The following is an 18,056-nucleotide window of genomic DNA, read 5'->3' on the forward strand; positions in this document are numbered from 1 at the left end:
CCATCGCATCTGGGAGTCCAAAGACCAAACCGGGCTCCCACATGAGCAGGCTGGTGTATTGCAGCTGTCAACATCTGCATGGCGGCCTAGTCATTCAAGAACCTCTTTTTAGCCGCAGACCAGAAAGAGTGAAAGTACAGAATTAACGATCAGTGCCTTCAAGACTCCTTTCTCCTTCTCAGCAGCCCCGTGGGGGAAAAGCTCGGGAAGTGGAAGAAAAGAAAACCCTTTTTGGCTGAAGAGATGGGATTAATTAATGTATTTATATGAACGGAGGAAGTTGGCAGCAGTGGTAAGGGGATGCTCCGCACCCCCCGAACAGGGGGCATATTACCAAGGGCAAGTAGCGCCGGTTTTTCGGCGAATTGTGCCGAGAAAGCGGCGATACTGCTAGAGCCCTATTAACAAGGGCATTTTAAAGCATGGCCCAAGCCCACTTGGCATGTCCGCGATAAACATCGCTAATGACATGCAAAGTGGGCGTTCCCACGTCCAACCACATGTAAAATGTGGTTGGAGGTGGGAACACCCTATTACCAAGGCATGCGTTGGGAGGAAAAGACCTGCGATAAACTCGTTTATCGCAGGTCTCCCAACGCCTGCTCTGACCAGGCGTTAGGCATTGATAACATGGGGGTGTGGATCATAAAGCTGAATCCACCCCCCATATTAACAAGGCACACATTAGCGCGTGAAAACAACGTTTGTTTTCATGCGCTAATGTGCCTTATCTCCGACTATCGCCGGATTTCAATTCGCCTACCTGATGCGCATTGATAATTGCGTGCTAAAACGACGATGAATTCCGGCGATAGCCGGCGATACGGGAATGTGCGTTGTGCGTTTTCCAACGCACTCCTTGGTAATATGCCCCAAGGTGCGTAGAAACAATTTAACATCAAGTGTGCTCAACAGGCTGAACACTCTGCCGCCATCATAGTGTACAACATACTTGAAAAATAGTCCTTCTTCACATAACAAAACTGTATTCATCGACCCAGAGTACTACAAAGTCTGTTGAAGGTCTGCTAATTGAAGCAGGTACGATTTTATTGGTGAGAGTTCAATGAGCCAGTATTGTTTGCATTTTGTACATTGGAAGAATGAATGAAATAGAATTTATATAGCGCGTAACTGCCCTGAGGCCTCATAGCACTTAGAAGACTGCTGCTTGTCTTCCAATGTACAGAATGCAAACAATACTGGAACACTGAACTCTCACCTATACAATCAGACGTATTCCATTAGCAGGCCTTAACAAGCATTTACAATGCAATAGGTCTCGCAGCATTAAAGTTTGAGTTATTGGCATTATGTATGACAATGCCAATAGTTATAACTTTCGTAAATGTGACACCTATTGCATTTGGACTGCAATATGTGTTGAGAGTGAGTGAGTGAGTGAGTGAGTGAGTGAGTGAGTGAGTGAGTCAGTTAGTCAGTGAGTGAGAATGAGTGGTGAGTGAGAATGAGTGGTGAGTGAGAATGAGTGGGCGAGTTAGTTAGTGAGTGAGAGAGTCAGTTAGTGAGTGAGAGAGTGGGTGAGTTGGTCAGTGAGTCTGGACAGTGAGTAAGTGAGTTAGTGAGTGGGAGAGTCAGTCAGTGAGAGTCTGCTAGTGACAGTGAGTGAGAGAGTGGGAGAGTCTGTCAGTGATAGTGAGAGAATCAGTGCGAGTGAGAGTCAGTGTGAGTGAGTCAGTGTGAGTGAGAGAGTTAGTGTAAGTGAGTCAGTGAGAGTGAGAGTTAGTGTAAGTAAGAGTGTCAGTGAGAGTTTGTGAGAGTGTTAGAGAGAGTTTGAGAAAGGGAGAGTCTGTGAGAGTGTGATAGTTAGTCACTACCTTTCATATTGCCTTTTAAGAGCAAAACTCTACCTCATATAAAAAGGCCGAGGAACATCTATCACACTTCTTATCTCCACTCCTCATCTCTCCCTCAAGCATATGGTAATGTTTCAACACTTAGAATAACACCTTTAAAAGCCTATGTTAATTTTGGAAAATGTGTCGCAAATGCCAATTTATAACGTTTTATATATAATGTTTTGTTTGTGTGATTTCTGTATTTTATGTGTGATGCACCAAAGGTCAGGTGACTAAAGTGTGCTTAATAAATGGTAGCACTGTTTTTGATGAACCAAAGCAGTGAATGACCTGGCAATTTTAGATTGTTTTGCTGCACTGTACGATTCTTTAGTATCGCGCCTTCCGCCATATTTTATGGTTATTACAAAGTATGATTCATGCTGCTATAAATTTGCAGACTTTTAACATATCAGCAGTGCCCTCTCTAAAGATGTGTAAAGCGTTAGGTGTGTGTAATACTTGTCATGCGGCTCTGGGCTGTCCCTTGTGTTCTGATGATTTTTCCCCATGTTTGAGCTGGCTGATGTTTCATCCTGTGCCTCTTCCTGAGTATGTTTCTCTTCCTTTCTCTAAGATTGAGGAAACACCTGTCGCTCTCCGTGAGTTCCATTGTATAACATTTTATGTAGCTCAGAACTGTGTCCAATCTAGCGGACTATAACCACCCTGAACATCGCAATTTAATTGTGCGGTTTATTTGAAGAGCGTTAGTTTTAATAATGTTTGAAACCAATCTATGCCCCCGGAATCCTGCCGCGGCCGCCCCGGAAGTCAGGCACGGTCGCCTGTGACGGGGGCGGAGCCACGTCCAGACCGGAAGAGGAGGCAGGCGGAGTCGATGCGTCTCGCGGCCCGGGGCTCCTGTGAGCGGTGTAGAGCCCCGGGGCCGCGCTAGCAGGAGGTTGGGCGCCGCGTGCTGACAGCAGAGTTCCCGACATTGGCCAGGTAAGTTCCAAAAGGCTGGGGGAACTTGGTGCACATGTGTGTGTGTATGCTCGTGTGTGTATGTATGTGTGCGACGGTGACGGCGGGGGAGGGAGGGGGGGCCTCGGTGCACTTGTGTGTGTGTGCGCGCGTGTGTGTATGTGTGAGGGGGGGTGTCTCTGTATGTATGTATGTGCGTGCGTTCATGGGCGCTTGTGTGTGTGTCTGTGTGTATGCGCATGCGTGTGTGGTGCTTGAGCTTCCCAGGAGACGCGCCTGGCCACAGCGCGCGCTCCAGTTTCAACTCGCCTCCAAGGCGATGCGCGCGGCCGGCACTGTCTCCTGGGAAGCACAGTCGCCAACAATAGATCTCTAGCGAGACACAGCGCTAACGCGCTGTGTTTTCGCTACGAGACCTAAAAAGGCTTTGCAGTGCTCTGGGTGTATTTATACAGTCGTCTTTCTTTATATATTTGTTTTATTTGTGAAGTGCTAAACTCAGCACGGGCGCATTGCCTGGCTCACTTCACTGTGCTGAAAGGCCAAACAAGAAACTGAATAAAAATGGCGGTACAAGCCTAGCTTGATGTTGCGAAAGGTTCCTAAACCAGCATTCTTCAGTAGCCCTTCTTGCATAGATGGTGCTGGTTGAAAGCTGCTCATAACAGCTCTGTTTTCAAGAGTTTCCTGAACTGAGACAGCTGACTTCTGCTCTCCATTTGGAAAACACACTTATTAAAAGGAATACGGCAACTCCAGTCAATGGGAGAGATACAACCTCCCCCTGCACCTCGGACCCTCACCATTGCTCCAGCAGTTCAGGAAGGACTTCAAGCCTGGATGTTCAACCATTAGGAGAACAGGCAGCATGCTCTCCCAGCGTCTCAAGACCCTCAAGGGTGATGCATCCATGTTCTATAAATCCTGATTGATTGATTGATTGATGGATTGAGAGATAGACCTTACAGTAGTGAAAAACAAATGTAAGAATTTGTAAGTACCAGGACATGTAAAACACAAAATTTTACAATGTCCAAGATCATTTACAATTCAGAAGCCTCCTTAAAAACTAATTGTTCTAATCTGTCCCTTTTCTGTGACTGGCGGTAGCAATTCTAAATCGCGGAGATACCCCTTGGGGGTGATTCAGGCGCTTTACAAATAAATAAATCAAAATCAAATGTGTAGAAGAGAGAGCATGTGCACTTTATCACTGGTTAGCAGAGGTAAAGTGCTCAGTGTTCTGAGGCCAGCAAATATGAGGACAGAAAAATGGAGAAGGGACACAAAGTTAGGGGGGTGGGAGACCACCCTAAGGCTGACAGGTTTAACAAGAGGCCCAGTCTCTACGGCAAGCAGCTCCCTCTGCTGCAGCATAGTTGTTTAACTTCACCTTCTGGAGCCAGTTTGGCTAATGTCAAATAGCAAAGCAACCGCCATCAGCAGCTGGCACATCCTTGGCCAGACGTGCTATTGTCTGTTTAGATATATTTATAAATATATATAAATATATTTTGCAACCAACATATAATTTTCTGGAATGAACTACACACAAATAGGTCATTTCAGAAAATTCTGATTTGGGATTGGACACAGTCCGATCTACCTCACTAATATTCCTGAGGAAGGGTGCAAATTGGCACTCACTTCCATTGAGGCCCATCAAAGGGATGGTGACCTACAGGGATAGCAGCCCACCAGGTCTGTGGTTGCCTTTCAATAAAGTAGATTTAAGTTTTATACTGCTGTCAGTTTTCCGTAAAGGAAATGGGGCAGTGCTTAAAAAGAAAAGTTTACTTTTTTTGTCTTTGTTTAAAAGTTGCCAGTGGTCAATGATTTGCATCTAGATTTTGGTTGCAAAGCATTGATATATTTGATGCTGATTCCGCATTTGGAGGCGGTGCCTACAACACACTCCTTCCAGATTTCGAATCAGTATCCTTTCGGAATCCTATTTTAGGAGTTGTAAAAACTTTTCAGACTCCTAAAATGGGATTAGTACATCTGAAAAATCATTTTTATAGTCTGAAACCAGGAATTAAAGTGTTGCAAATGTTGAATCAGAGAGTTGCAAATGCTGAATCAGAATGTTTGCAATCATAAAAATGGTTTGTACATCTGGCCCCTGTTCTTACATTACATACAAGTCTCAAACTTCCAATTGGCCATATTTTTGAGAGTCTCAGGGGCATATTATCAAGGGGTTTATCACAGCTTTTTTGGCTTTAAAAGCCAAGAAAGCGGAGATAAAATTATCTCCCTATTACCTAGCTGTCGCTAACACCAGTTAGCGACAGCCAATAGGAGATAGCGACCATCTTGGGCCCCACTTTGCATGTCTCCTATTACCAACTTTTGGAGATATTCGCGCTAAGTGCGAATATCTCCAAAAGCTAACACCTGCCCTGAGCAGTTCTTAGCCATGTTATCCAATGGGAGGTGGATAACATGGCTAAGAGCATTAGCTCGCTAATGCATGAATATCGCGGACTTTTCAGCGATATTCATGCATTGCGGTGATTTTTATCGCATTTGCGATAAACCTTGGTAATACCAAGGTTTATTTGCGGTAAAAATCGCCGCAGCGCAGCGGTAAATTTTTGTCTCTAACCAAGCAATAGCGATAATTATCGCTATTGCTTGGTAATATGCCCCAACATTATCTAAAGCTCCACTCCAGGTTTCAATGCAGCCAGAGACTGGACTGTTCAAGTGAAATCTGATCTTTCCTTCTTTAACCTCTCCTAAAAATGTTTTAAGAATCACTGTAGCTTGGCGGCTCATTGGCATGGCTTTTGTGTAATTGGCGCTGTGCTCCCATTCGTGATGCAGTTCTATATTCGATAATTTTCTAGTTGTGACAAGCGTTAGGACCCAGTTTGTAATAAAAATGGAAGACGCGAGTAACCATAGTGCTCGAATCTTTTCTTAATTTGCATGCAAATGGGCTACACCATGTGTGTATAGGGGCCAAGTCGTGTGTCTGGAGTAATTTGCTGTAGGTATATTGTTGACACGTCATTTCCCCTGGGAGCATTCAGAATTACAGAGTTAGAAACATGGTAGCCTACAGGGGTCAATATAGTATTAACCTAGCGATTCATTTAAGCCCCAGGCATGTTTCATGAACGCTTACATCGCAGTACACAGTCCCAAATGACAGGCTGATGCAGCACTTATGCAGCTAGGAGAACTCACCATGCTTGCTTCCTCCACAGCGGAGTGATTGTGCTATTACCAAACCTCTACTTTGCACAGCGGGAAGTTCTCCATCCTGACCTGCATGAATATTGGACTGGAAACGAGGAGGAGGAAGGTAAAGGGAGCAGTAAACTTGGAAGAGGAGGTTTCTGCACTTTCCAGAACATTTGATCTGTGAAAAACAACCAACTGCGGCAAATCACTCCTCACAGACACTTCTCAAACAACTACATGGCTTGATGGTATCCCACAGACCTTTGTGTCTCAAGGCAGATAATTTGCTCTCGGAATAAACTTCCATTTAACCTCAAACAAGTGAAGTTTCCTCAACTGCGCTAGGGGGAGCTGAGCGTGAGACCAGGACATTACCGTCTCTGATTGAAATATGGAGCATAAACCAAACACCGCTATCCCCCTGCTCAGACCAAGGATGTTAAATAAAGTCTAATTTCGAGAGGGTTGAGTCATCATACTGTAATAATGCTTAGAAGGGGAGGTATTTTGGAGGCGCTCAGGGAAAGAATCCACCCATCCATGCATATACTTTTCATGCAAAGTGTAAGAAACAACATTTTAGTAATCCTTTGATTCAAGTCTATTAGTGTTTAAAAATGGTGTCCAATGTTTCGAGCGCCTCCTCTAATTTTATCATGAAGGGCTATGGGCCTTGTTTACAGTAGGACGGACAGGTCACTCAGTCAAAGGATAGCGGTGGCAAGCCACTCAACGTTCGAGCCAGGCTTGTGCCAAGAGCCCGGCTCTGGCTCATCTCGAGGTCCTCTTGGATCCTCGATCCCAAAACGAGCCGAGTCGGTCTGTAGCATGCTGCCCACCCCTGTAGCTCAGTGTGGATTCCAGCTCTCCTCCGTCGGCCCATCCTGAAGCTTAAGCACCCATTGATGTGACAGGTTAAAATCACCAAAGAGTGAGGAAAAAGGGAGTTTCACAGCTGACAGCCCTAGAGAGCCGTGGGGTGGGCAAATGGGTGATGGGCGAGTGACATATTAAAGAAAATAAAGAAATAAATACTCACCTGAAGGAACAACCTCCTCGCTCCGGTCTGGTTACTTCTTCAATCTGAACCCTCAACAACGCCCCTAACCAATCCTGGCACTGCTCTCATGACCAGAACAGCACCAGCATTAGAGGGAGCAGCCTCTCTCACCGCTCCTGAGGGGCCTAGAGGCATGGGCTTGGTCTAACCCAGCTAGTGCGCATGTCTGGCTGGCCCTCGCAAGACAGACAGCCAAAGGGACATGCACTTTGAAATGAAGTGCCCTGTGCCCAGGCAGCCTACCCTTTCCCTGCTGCTGTCGTTCAGCAGGCCTCTGTCCTGGCGGTTCAGGATGGGTGGATGAAAAATAAAATGGTAATAAATTAACCTTATTACCATTTTATTTAATTTTTCATCTCTGGGGCATGAGGGGGCATTTTAATTAGTGGAGGTGCCGCCCCTAGCAATTCCTCACACCACATTTCTGGGCACAGTCCACCCCACTCTTTGGTACTGTGTTGGGCAGCTGTTTGGAAAAGGAGTATTCTCAGCTTACCATCCCTAGGCAAAGTAAGGCCGTTTTAAGGCGTGCAGTGCCTTTTTTTGCAAACCGTTGAGCAACGCTTCTTCCTTTCTCAGTTGAAGGAAGCCGCTCTCTTACACTTCAAAGTGCACAGCCTGGAACATAGAGGGCAGTGGAAGGAACGCAGGGGACACAGGAAGAAATTAAATCTGCAGCTCTTGGGTGGCCGACCTGGCTTATTAAGGGCCTTATTACCGGACAAAACATTTTGTGCTGGGGTGCTGGGTCTCCCGGTAAACAGACCCTTTTATCTCCTTCGCCCATCCACAGACCCAACACAAAACACTTCGGTTGAGAAACTCTCTGGTAGCATTTGATTTGGCCAGGCTAACTCTTCCATAAGTGTTCTATTTCTACCCACCACAGCTCCTTTGCAAAGACAATACCCTGAGACACGCAGGCCAATGAGGGCCTCTGTAGTCCCTCCCTTCATGCGTCTCATTTGCATTTTTTAATAGGAGAGGCAGTGAGGTGTTGCCCAGCTCTACACCTTCCTGGTCCTTCTGAAAATTGCCTTTCAGAGGTGTTGAGCCTTTTCTGAAGTCAGTTTCTTTAAGTCAGAAGCGCTGGCAGTATCAATAAAAAAAGCACAGTGCCTTCTTTTCACTTTACTCAACTTTATTTAGGTTTGTAAGCTTATTCAGTAAGAATACAAGGCTGAAAAAGCTGACCCTTGTGTAATGTAATTGGTGCTCATGTAAAGCGCTCTATGAGCCAATTCGAATTGTATAAAAACTGAAAAAAGACTTCAATTTTCTACCTCATTTAACATGTAATGAATACATTTATTTAACAGTGTACTGATTTAATACTTCAAAAAACTCATCACGAAGCATTAACCTTCGATGTGAAATGGGCAAGATCTACCCATCTAGAAGGTGAAATTGCACAATTTGAAACCATAAAATCCCAGCTTCGTTGCTTCACCAACTGGTGTGATTCTCAGCAATTGCTTTGTTTCACTGTGCCCCCTTTGCCTGGATACTTCCTTTGGAGAGCATCTTGGAATTCATCAGTTCAAGCTCTGCACATAATCCTCCCTTGTAAATGGGCTAAAAAGGGACAGGGCTGTTTCATCTGTAATAACAGCCTACACCACACAGGGAGCAGGCCACCTGGCTTGCCCCAGTCATGGCATCATTAGGATGAGGTGTGGTTCATGGAAATGTCTACGTTCATATTTAAAAACTATGGGGCATATTATCAAGGGGGTTTATCTCCGCTTTTTTGGCTTTAAAAGCCAAGAAAGCGGAGATAAAATTATCTCCCTATTACCTAGCTGTCGCTAACACCAGTTAGCGACAGCTAGTAGGAGATAGCGACCATCTTGGGCCCCACTTTGCATGTCAGTGATATTTATCACTAATGACATGCAAAGTGGGCGTGCCAAGATGTTAGCAGCTGGAAACCGTCGCTAACATTGCTATCTCCTATTACCAACTTATGGAGATATTCGCGCTAAGCGCGAATATCTCCAAAAGCTGACACTTGCCCTGAGCAGTTCTTAGCCATGTTATCCAATGGGAGGTGGATAACATGGCTAAGAGCATTAGCTCGGTAATGCATGAATATCGCGGACTTTTCAGCGATATTCATGCATTGCGGCCGATTTTTATCGCATTTGCGATAAACCTTGGTAACACCAAGGTTTATCTGCGATAAAAATCGCCGCAGCTCAGCGGTAAATTTTTGTCTCTAACCAAGCAATAGCGATAATTATCGCTATTGCTTGGTAATATGCCCCTATCTCTTCTAATTATTGTCACTACGCCTAGTGCTTTAATCAAGTTTATTAAAGTGAAACATTCCAGTGTTACAAATACACTTTTTCAAATGTTTAAGTCTTCATCCTATGCTAACATGTCGTTTCTAACATGATTTATGTGACGAACAGTTTGTCAAGCTCAGCTCGTGCACTCCCTCTTAGTTTGCAGGCTTGCCCACCTGTATGAAGACGCAGCAGATATCAAGCCTGCTATATTATAAGAGTTGTAGGCTATATTGCACTTATATTACAGCGGATGAGACATCAGCTACTTCTGTGACGGAGTACCCCATTCGCCAAACTCTAAATAAGGCCCTGTTTCTCATTCGCTGCTACAGAAATCCTACAGGAATCATGGAACTGGAGCTTGATTTCACGGATCTTTCCATCCCTTGAGCAAGTGAATTCTGCTCAGGCCTATGTGCGGTCTAGGATGCAGTCTCATCTCAGTCGTACATGGCATGTGCAAGGCCATCTGCAGCGAGGCAGTCGACATCGTTAGAATGGGGATACTCACAAGCGTAGCGCAGGGCTGAAAGGCTCTCTGTTTAAAGTTGAAATCACCCCTTTGCAGCACAGAGCTCAATTTAGAGGAATTCACATATGGACATGGGAACCAGAACCGGCCCTGGCAAAGTGCTCGGCCGGCCGGCCCCACTCCCCCCCTCCGGGAGGAGAGGGGAGAGGGGAGAGGTGCGACCGCGCTCTGTGACAGGGCCGGTTTTCGGCCGTTTTTGTTACAGGGCCGTTTTTGCAGCATAACGGCCCTGTAACAAAAACGGACTCCGGGGGCCCAAAACCGGCCCCCAACCTTGCGGCCCACTGGGGAATTGCCCGGTGCCCTCAACGGCCAGTCCGGGCCGGGCTGCTTAACAACGCGGTTTCGTCAGTAGTCGAAGTGGGGAAAGAAAATAGGGGAACTGTGGGCAGAGATTCAGAGGGCGGGAATAACCCGAGGATTGGATCAGTGGGCGGAGTAAGAGGTGTGGCCAGAATGTGCAAAATATCCCAATTTGTAGCATTTGTTTGGCATATCACTGACCAGTTACAGTTTATTATGTTGTTTAATTTAACCAATGGATACACAGGTCTAATATGAGTTATTGACATTAAAATACATTCTCAAAGTGGGAGATGTTTCCAATCACAAAATGTCCCAAATGCACTTAAAAGTGGAATCACAGGCCATTTGTCTCTGAGCCATGCAGCTTCTGTCATTAGCACTTCTCCTCCCTTTTTCCACAAGAGCAGTTCAAACATGAATGGCAAAATATCATACTTTGCAAGTGTTTTCTATAAAATTATGGGCCATATGTATCAAGCTAATTAGCATTCGCAAAGGCCGAAATTCTGCGAATTTCGGCCTTTGCGAATGCTAATTTGACAAATGGTATGTATCAAACATGTTTGATGCAAAATAAGGAATAGCAAAATTTGCAATTCCTTATTTTGCGATAGCACTTAAGGATTCGCAAATTTTGCGATTCCTTAAATGCAATGTATCAAACAAAAAATATTCAAAAAATGCCATTAAGGAATCGCAAATTACCACCAACTTCTAGTTGGTGGTAATTTGCTAATTCTTAACAAAAGGTGCCATATGACGCCCATACATGCCCTTAGGGCATGTATGTGCGCCATATGCCCCCAAATGTCTTTTTCAGGGGTGCAGCAGGGTGTTCTTGAGACACCCCTGCACCCTTGAAGAAATTCCTAATTTGCGATTAGCTAATTGCTAATCGCAAATTGCACCTTCATTCCTATGGGCCTCCTGGCCCATGGAAATGAATCGCTAATCGCAAATTAGGAATGGTAAAGAATCGCTATTTAATAGCGATTTTTTACATACATACCGTTTTGCGAATTCCAAATAGCGAATCCTTAAAATGCGCTATTTGGAATTCGCTAAACGGTAGTATGATACAAATGGCCCTATGCCTCTGTCATATTTGCCACATAATACATTATCCACTGCATAATCTTGCAGTTTTAACTAATAAATTGTTTGTAGCTCAAATGGATAAAAAGTTACAAAAAAATGTAGCTTGTGTTACTGCAAAATGGAGGGCCCTTTGCAAAGAATGACGGGTCACCTTTATCACTGCTGCATTTATATGTTACACTGGTACTCATGAGGCAAAATCTTTGTAGAGACTGTTAACATTTGTAAAAATGTTAAAATAATACAGCATCAGAAACTATACTGCATTACGCTGCAGCCTTCTTTTTGCTGCATAATTTAGTCAACACTGCAGCATAATTTTGTCAGCCATTGCTGCATATTTGCATAATTCCAGTGGCCCCAAAGCAGGCAGCACATGTTAAAGGTGCTTGTGCATGAAGCAGAGACTGTGATGTTTGTGAACTTAGTTTGGTGTGCATGCAAATCCTGCATTGCCGATCCCTGGTGAGTTGCAGTTACTACTGCTGAAACAAGGCCAAAGGAGGAACCAATTGGTGAGATGGACTGGCCTCAAGGGCATGACCGGCTTTAGTGCTGGTGGCGCCCTGTGCAACAATGTTTGTTGGTGCCCCACAGTGACCACCTCCACCACTGACTCCCTTTCCACCACCCTTTAATAGTACCCCACAAGCCTCTTTAACCACACTTTCTCTCAGATGCATTTAATTTGATTTAAAGTGCCACTCTTACCAGAATAGAGTGTCGGCGCACTTTACATCACACACATTACACAGAGACAATCAAACGTGTGTAAATCACTGTATAGGAAATGTTACATAAGGCAAAAGACTACAAGGTGTAAGGGTCACATGACAACCATACTAGTAGGCAGTATATTTTAATAGTGATTGGTCTAGAGAAACACAGACTCAGAATTTAAAACGCAATACCATTGTGTCTTGGTTCTCTTTAATAATCAGAATGGATTTCAATCTGAATAAATACTTTTTGCAACATTAGGATAAACAAAGACTGTGGGAAAATATCACAATGCTCTACTTTATTCCTTGCCGTTTCCATGCAGATCTTTGATGACAGTTATTAGCTCACTGTTCTATGTTAAAATTTTAACTTCTAAACTGCAAGTAACAAAAGGTTGTCTGACAAAAGCAGGGAAACACTGACCTTACTTACATAATGTGCACATTGTGCTCTGCATGGTACATGTTATTTGCAGCAGGCACATTAACCCCTTAGCTGTAGCGGCTATAGCCTCGGGTGGGCTGTGCTTGTGACGGAGCGGTTCCGTCACGGCCCCGCCCGCTCAGTAGAACGCGCCGCGCAGGTGCAAAATCAGTGCTGCGCAGGCGCGGCAAGCAGGCCGTGACGGAACCGCTCCGTCACCAGCACAGCCCACCCGAGGCTCCTGACGGAGCGGTTCCGTCACGAGCACGGAACGGGTTAACCAACCCTTTGCACTACCTTTCCAGGAGTCAACTGGACAAAACTCCAATCAAAACTCCAATCTCTCTCTAGCAAGAACTTTAATCACTGGAGTTAACATGACAATTTTATTGCTGCTGAAATTTGCTGGATGCCAGGAAGGAGGCAGCAAGTGCTTTTAAAACATAATATACTTGCAAACTCTACACCCCACCTGAAATCAGCGCTGTTTGCACTGCCCTAACCTACTCAAGGGTCCTGTGACCTTAGTGACAGAGTCACTGTTGCTCTAGAGTGTGCTGCTTTATAGGCCTACCCGCAAGACTTGAGGTGAACTTCAGTATGGTTGTGGTGGGCAAGCCTTCAAGGTTAACCCACACTTGCCACCGCTAAGGTCCACCTAAGGTCTAGCATGGGAATGTGCTCCCTCAGTAGAGTGGTTTGGGGACTGGTCATGAAGGCTGAACCAGGTTCCCCAGTTACAAATTCGACTGCTCTGACCATAGTGCAACATCCCCTCCCCCACTGAACACCATACTGCCCCACTGAGGGAAACTTGTTCTACCTTCAGCTACAACCCAATTGTGCCCCACTATAAACACTTGGATGCGACTCAATTCAAATTATGTACAAGTGTTGCCTGAAAACTGAAAAAAAAGTAACAGCATGCTGGAAAAAGCAGACACTTAAAGGGAATGCAAGAATAAGTAAAGCATGTGAAATGTAAGCAGGAACAACATGGTTACCTTAATGCTTTCACACTCACTATTCAGAAATCAGTGAGCTCTTTTGCCTGGACAGCTAAAGACATGACTACAGGGCCGGTGAAGGGCCCTTTTTCAATGTCCATTGCTTATATCCTTATAAAACGTAACCAGTATGGTTTAAAAAGACCACATCCATGAACACAGAGCTGTGGTGCACATTTTGTTTTCCAATCCACCCATTAACCAGGTATTACATTACCTCCAGGAATGGTGCACTTCCCCATCCAGGGAAAACAATGCTGTTCACAGAAAGACGAGAAAACAAAAGCAGCACTTCACTGGCAAACTCGGTAAAGTGGAGCTAATGTGTTTGGGTGTGAATGAAATCAATCTGGCCACTTTGCAACCATTCTGTCTTGCTTTATTTAGTTATGTACTTATTTCTCATAACTGGAACCTGCATTATTTCTCTCTGTCCTGAGGCTGCACTTCAGAATAGAAAATATTTCAGAAAATGACGACATTTCAGCAAAAGTGGGGGGTTTTGGATCCATTTCAAAGGGGAACAAATAAATAAAAGTAGGAAAGAGAGGGTGAGAACCGTTTCTTCAAGATGCGATTTTCAGTAAGTGAGTATGAACTAGATAGAAAGAGAGGGAATAAGAGGAAGAAAGAGAGGGGGCAGCTGCCAGCGGCAGAGCAGAAGTGGACACTGTCCTTGTCTTCTCTGGGCAGGAAGGAAGAAACAAGGTCCTGTTCCTTCTCTGCCCGCCCCACCGGTCCTCAAAAGGCCACGAATGCTGAGACTTATCTGTACAAAAGGGGGTGGTGATGGACGGAGCATCTGAACCAATCAAACACTCACACCCAGTCAACAGATCTGGGTTTAATCCATCACCGTTCTTTAGCCCACTCTGCCACCCCAATTCAGACATGGCCATATGCAAATCAGTCTGACCCTGTGCCTCATGGGAACAGTCCAGCCCAAACTGCCAAGCCATGCCTTCCCTGGACCGGAAACAAGCTTCCTAGGACCGGTTTCTGGCATTACAGCCGTCTTCAGCTAGGCTTGCTTGAATCCAGTTGCAAAGTAAGCAAGGGATTCACGTCTGAGCATACTCTGCCAACTTATGGTGAACAAAGCGGTACAAAGGGGGGTGGTGATGGACGGAGCATCTGAACCAATCACTCACACCCAGTCAACAGATCTGGGTTTAATCCATTACAGTTCTTTAGCCCACTCTGCCACCCCAGTTCAGACATGGCCATATGAAAATTAGTCTGACCCTGTGCCTCATGGGCTATCTGTAGGCCTTGGCTATTTTTAGTGCCCTGGGACGTATCTTTAAAAAAAAATTAGAGGAACGGAATCTATTGAATAAAAGAAGAAGGCGCACGCCGTGCCCTGCCGATCCCACCCACTTTGGCCACTGGGTTTGTTTTGCCAGGACACCATTGCAAATAAAAACTCCTGACAATAAACTACTATGCACAACATAAATATGTGGTGGAGGGTGCGTCACCATGACATCACTTCTCTACTACCTGCAGATGCAGCACTAGGAAAGTATTACCTAATTGTTTTCACTGTTACTGATGGCTCTTTAGGGCTATGGCTGTTGCTTAAATCTTTAGGGCTACGGCAATTGGCCAACTCCTGGAACCCCCTCTACCTCCACACTTCCCGCTTGCTGGCTCATTTCAGGAAGGGAGTCAAGATCTGGCTCTTCGACTAAGCGCCGCAGCACAGCGCCTGGATACCCTCTCGGTGATAAATTGTGCTATATAAATACCTGATTGATTGATTGATTGAATGATAGCACGTGACCAAGCCTAAGCCCTGGAGCCCTATTTTTCAATGTCGTCAATGGCACCCTCTTACCCCCGATTATGACAGTGTCCTGCTCCTCCCCCAGCCGTGGAATACTAGGGCAGTGTTATTGACTCTAGTCCAGCCACAGCGCTGCCGGACACAGATGACTGTATGGCACAGAGTCTTGGTGTGTATGGGGTGTGGGCTAGTGCGAGGATGGCTGACTGCATTCTGGTTATTAATAGAGACGCACTCACTCCTTAGGTCTCTCAATGACGCTCGTTTGTTTGTCAGGAGGTATTAAAACGATTTGTGTGTAAATACATTGGAAAAATCTTAAATATTTCTTGTAGGCATCACTAGAACTGGTCACAATGTGATTAACTCTTTGGAATTCAACTCAAACAGGCGAAGTGCGCAGGCGAAGTGCGCAGGTCTCTGAAATGCTCATTAGCAGCTAAATGAACCATTAAAAAGCTGTCAACAGATTGCTGTGCACAGAAAAGTACAAACACAAGTCATTTTCTCAGCAATCCAGTCAAAACGCTAATTGCCTGCAATTTCCCAGTTAACCTTTCACAAAAAGGTGTATTGATCTAGGATGACAGTTGATGCCTAACTCTCCCTCCCCACCTTCTCATTTTTACTGTATCTTTCCTCTGACCCTCCCCTCCCCGGGAAGGAAGCTGTGCTTTCGGAAAACTCAATAGGGGCAGTTCACAGAAACTGCACTGATTCTGGGTATGGTTTTGGGACAGTTTTGCATTGTGCTGGGCAGTTTGCAGTGACATCTGCACTGATGACCAGTGAAGAACTACACTGTTTATGGCCAGTTGGGGCTCCTCCGATAAGGCAGAAGAGCGTCGCCCCACTGCCCGTTGAGCAGTTGAAAAGAAAAAGGAAATAATAATAACAAGAAGCTATTATAATTTTATTTTCCTTTGCGATGCCGGGTGGGCTGGGGCGGGGCTTGCTGATGCAGAGGGAGCAGGTGTGGCTTGCACTCCCTCCCTACATGCGCATGACACTTTGACCGGTCCTCTAGGGGGCATGTTCTCTTACGCAGCCCCTTGAAGAATATGCCTAGCCTCCCTAAGCACTGCCTGAGTGGCCAAACAGGCCGCTCAGACCAATCACGACTCTGCTCCTGCAGCGTCGTGATTGGCTGGCAGAGTCGGAAGCCTGGGTGCTTCCAGTGCACACTGCAGACAGCAACCGGGAAGAAGAAAAGAAGACGAGGAGAGACGTGCGGCAGATGCAGGGGCAAAGCAACTACGCTGATTTAAAAAAGAAATCATCCTGAGAAGCCACCACCGCCTCACTAACCCAATTCAGAGGCAGCTGCCACTGTCTATACACTGAAGTTATTGCACCCAGTACTTTGGCTCCGATAAATTATGCCAATCATAACGTGAATATTGGTACTGGCCTAATGAAAATATGCATGTCCAGCGTTTTCTGGGCATTTTTCACTAATTAAATTCCAGCAGTCAATACCAACAGGTAGCAACTGGGGGCAGTAAACATCAGAGCACTTACAAATGCAATCCATCTGCAAACAGGTATTTGCACCGAGGTCCCAATGTTCCAAGTACCTGTAATCAGGCAATTAGAGTGGAAGCTCTGGTTCACCCCAATCGAATCAACTTGATGAATACATACCAATGAATTAACTTAACTGGAATGTCACATTACTGATGACAGAATAAACAGATAAGTTAGTAATCGCTCCCTCGCGTCACCAGAAGCTAAAGTCCCACCTCTCCCAGAGCTGGTCATCGGCCTCGAATAGGGCCTTTCCTAGCTGCACTGGCCACTAGCCCGATAAAAGGGACAACTCTTCCCTCCATTTATGGCAAGGCACATGTAGTGAGCGCTCTAGCGTTGCACGTCACGTAGCTACGTGACGTGCGATGACGTAGGAAGGCGGCGTGCGCAGCGAGGCATTAGCGCGCGAGCAGGCTGGGCAGAGGACATGCTCGGCGCTCCTTGTACGATATAACCTGAATAAATAGAGTGTACAGCAACCTGACTCCGAGAGTTATTGGGGGTAGAAAGTGCAACATTACAGCACAGAGGCCAATATTATGCTTTTTCTCTTTATTGCCAACTCACAGCAGCAACTTCAACAAAACAATATAACTTAGCATACGAATGCAGAACACTCCAAACCAACATAAACTCCCAACACAGCTTTCATCCTTTTGTGTTGCTGCTCACTTTCAAGATAAGTACCTGTGTAATTATCCTTGGCTTTGGATGTTCTTATACACAACCTTGAATCATTATCTTCTCTCTCCAGGCGTACTTCCATTGTCTTCTTATTGCTATATACAGCACTCAGTTGCTCGGGCTTTAGAATGGCAATAAACACATACATGCATGCCCACTTTGACCAGGTACTTAATGACACAAACCTCCCAAAACAAAGAGGTAGTTGAATAATTACAATCCACTGTGGACTCAAAAAGGTAACAGAGTGGCGAGGATCATGGTCGAACATAGGGTGCAAGGTAGCATGGGACACAAGGTGCATTATAGTGGTCCAAGGAGGTCTCACAGCAAAAGTTAATCACACATCACTCTCACAGCGCGTACACTGGGCAGGGGACCTACCTTGGCTTTGTTGATTGTGCAGTGAAGGGCATTGTTTTCTTGATCGTACAGCAAGCTAAAATCCAAAGTCCCCAGGGTTGCTGAAAAAGAGAGGAGAACATAATCAACAACAGCTGATTGGCCATCGCAATTTTACACTTAAATTGTTAATTCATTTTTTAAGATTTAATTTATGTGCTTATTGTGTTATATGGCATTAACGATGTCATTACCGATGGCAGTAAGAGTCTCCCGAACAAATTAGT

General features: G+C 45.3%; 1 protein-coding gene across 1 annotated transcript in view; it reads right to left on the reverse strand.

Annotated features, from left to right (window-relative positions):
• Window positions 1–18,056, reverse strand: part of DOC2B (double C2 domain beta) — a 2,126,151-nt gene that overhangs the window by 1,728,880 nt on the left and 379,215 nt on the right. Inside the window, exon 2 of the mRNA XM_086958530.1 lies at window positions 17,812–17,891. Within this exon, the coding sequence (XP_086814656.1) occupies window positions 17,812–17,891 (80 nt within the window). The remainder of the gene's footprint in view (window positions 1–17,811; window positions 17,892–18,056) is intronic.

Source organism: Lissotriton vulgaris, chromosome 2_1, assembly GCF_964263255.1.
Source record: "Lissotriton vulgaris chromosome 2_1, aLisVul1.2, whole genome shotgun sequence".
In the NCBI taxonomy this organism is placed as follows: Eukaryota; Metazoa; Chordata; class Amphibia; order Caudata; family Salamandridae; genus Lissotriton; species Lissotriton vulgaris.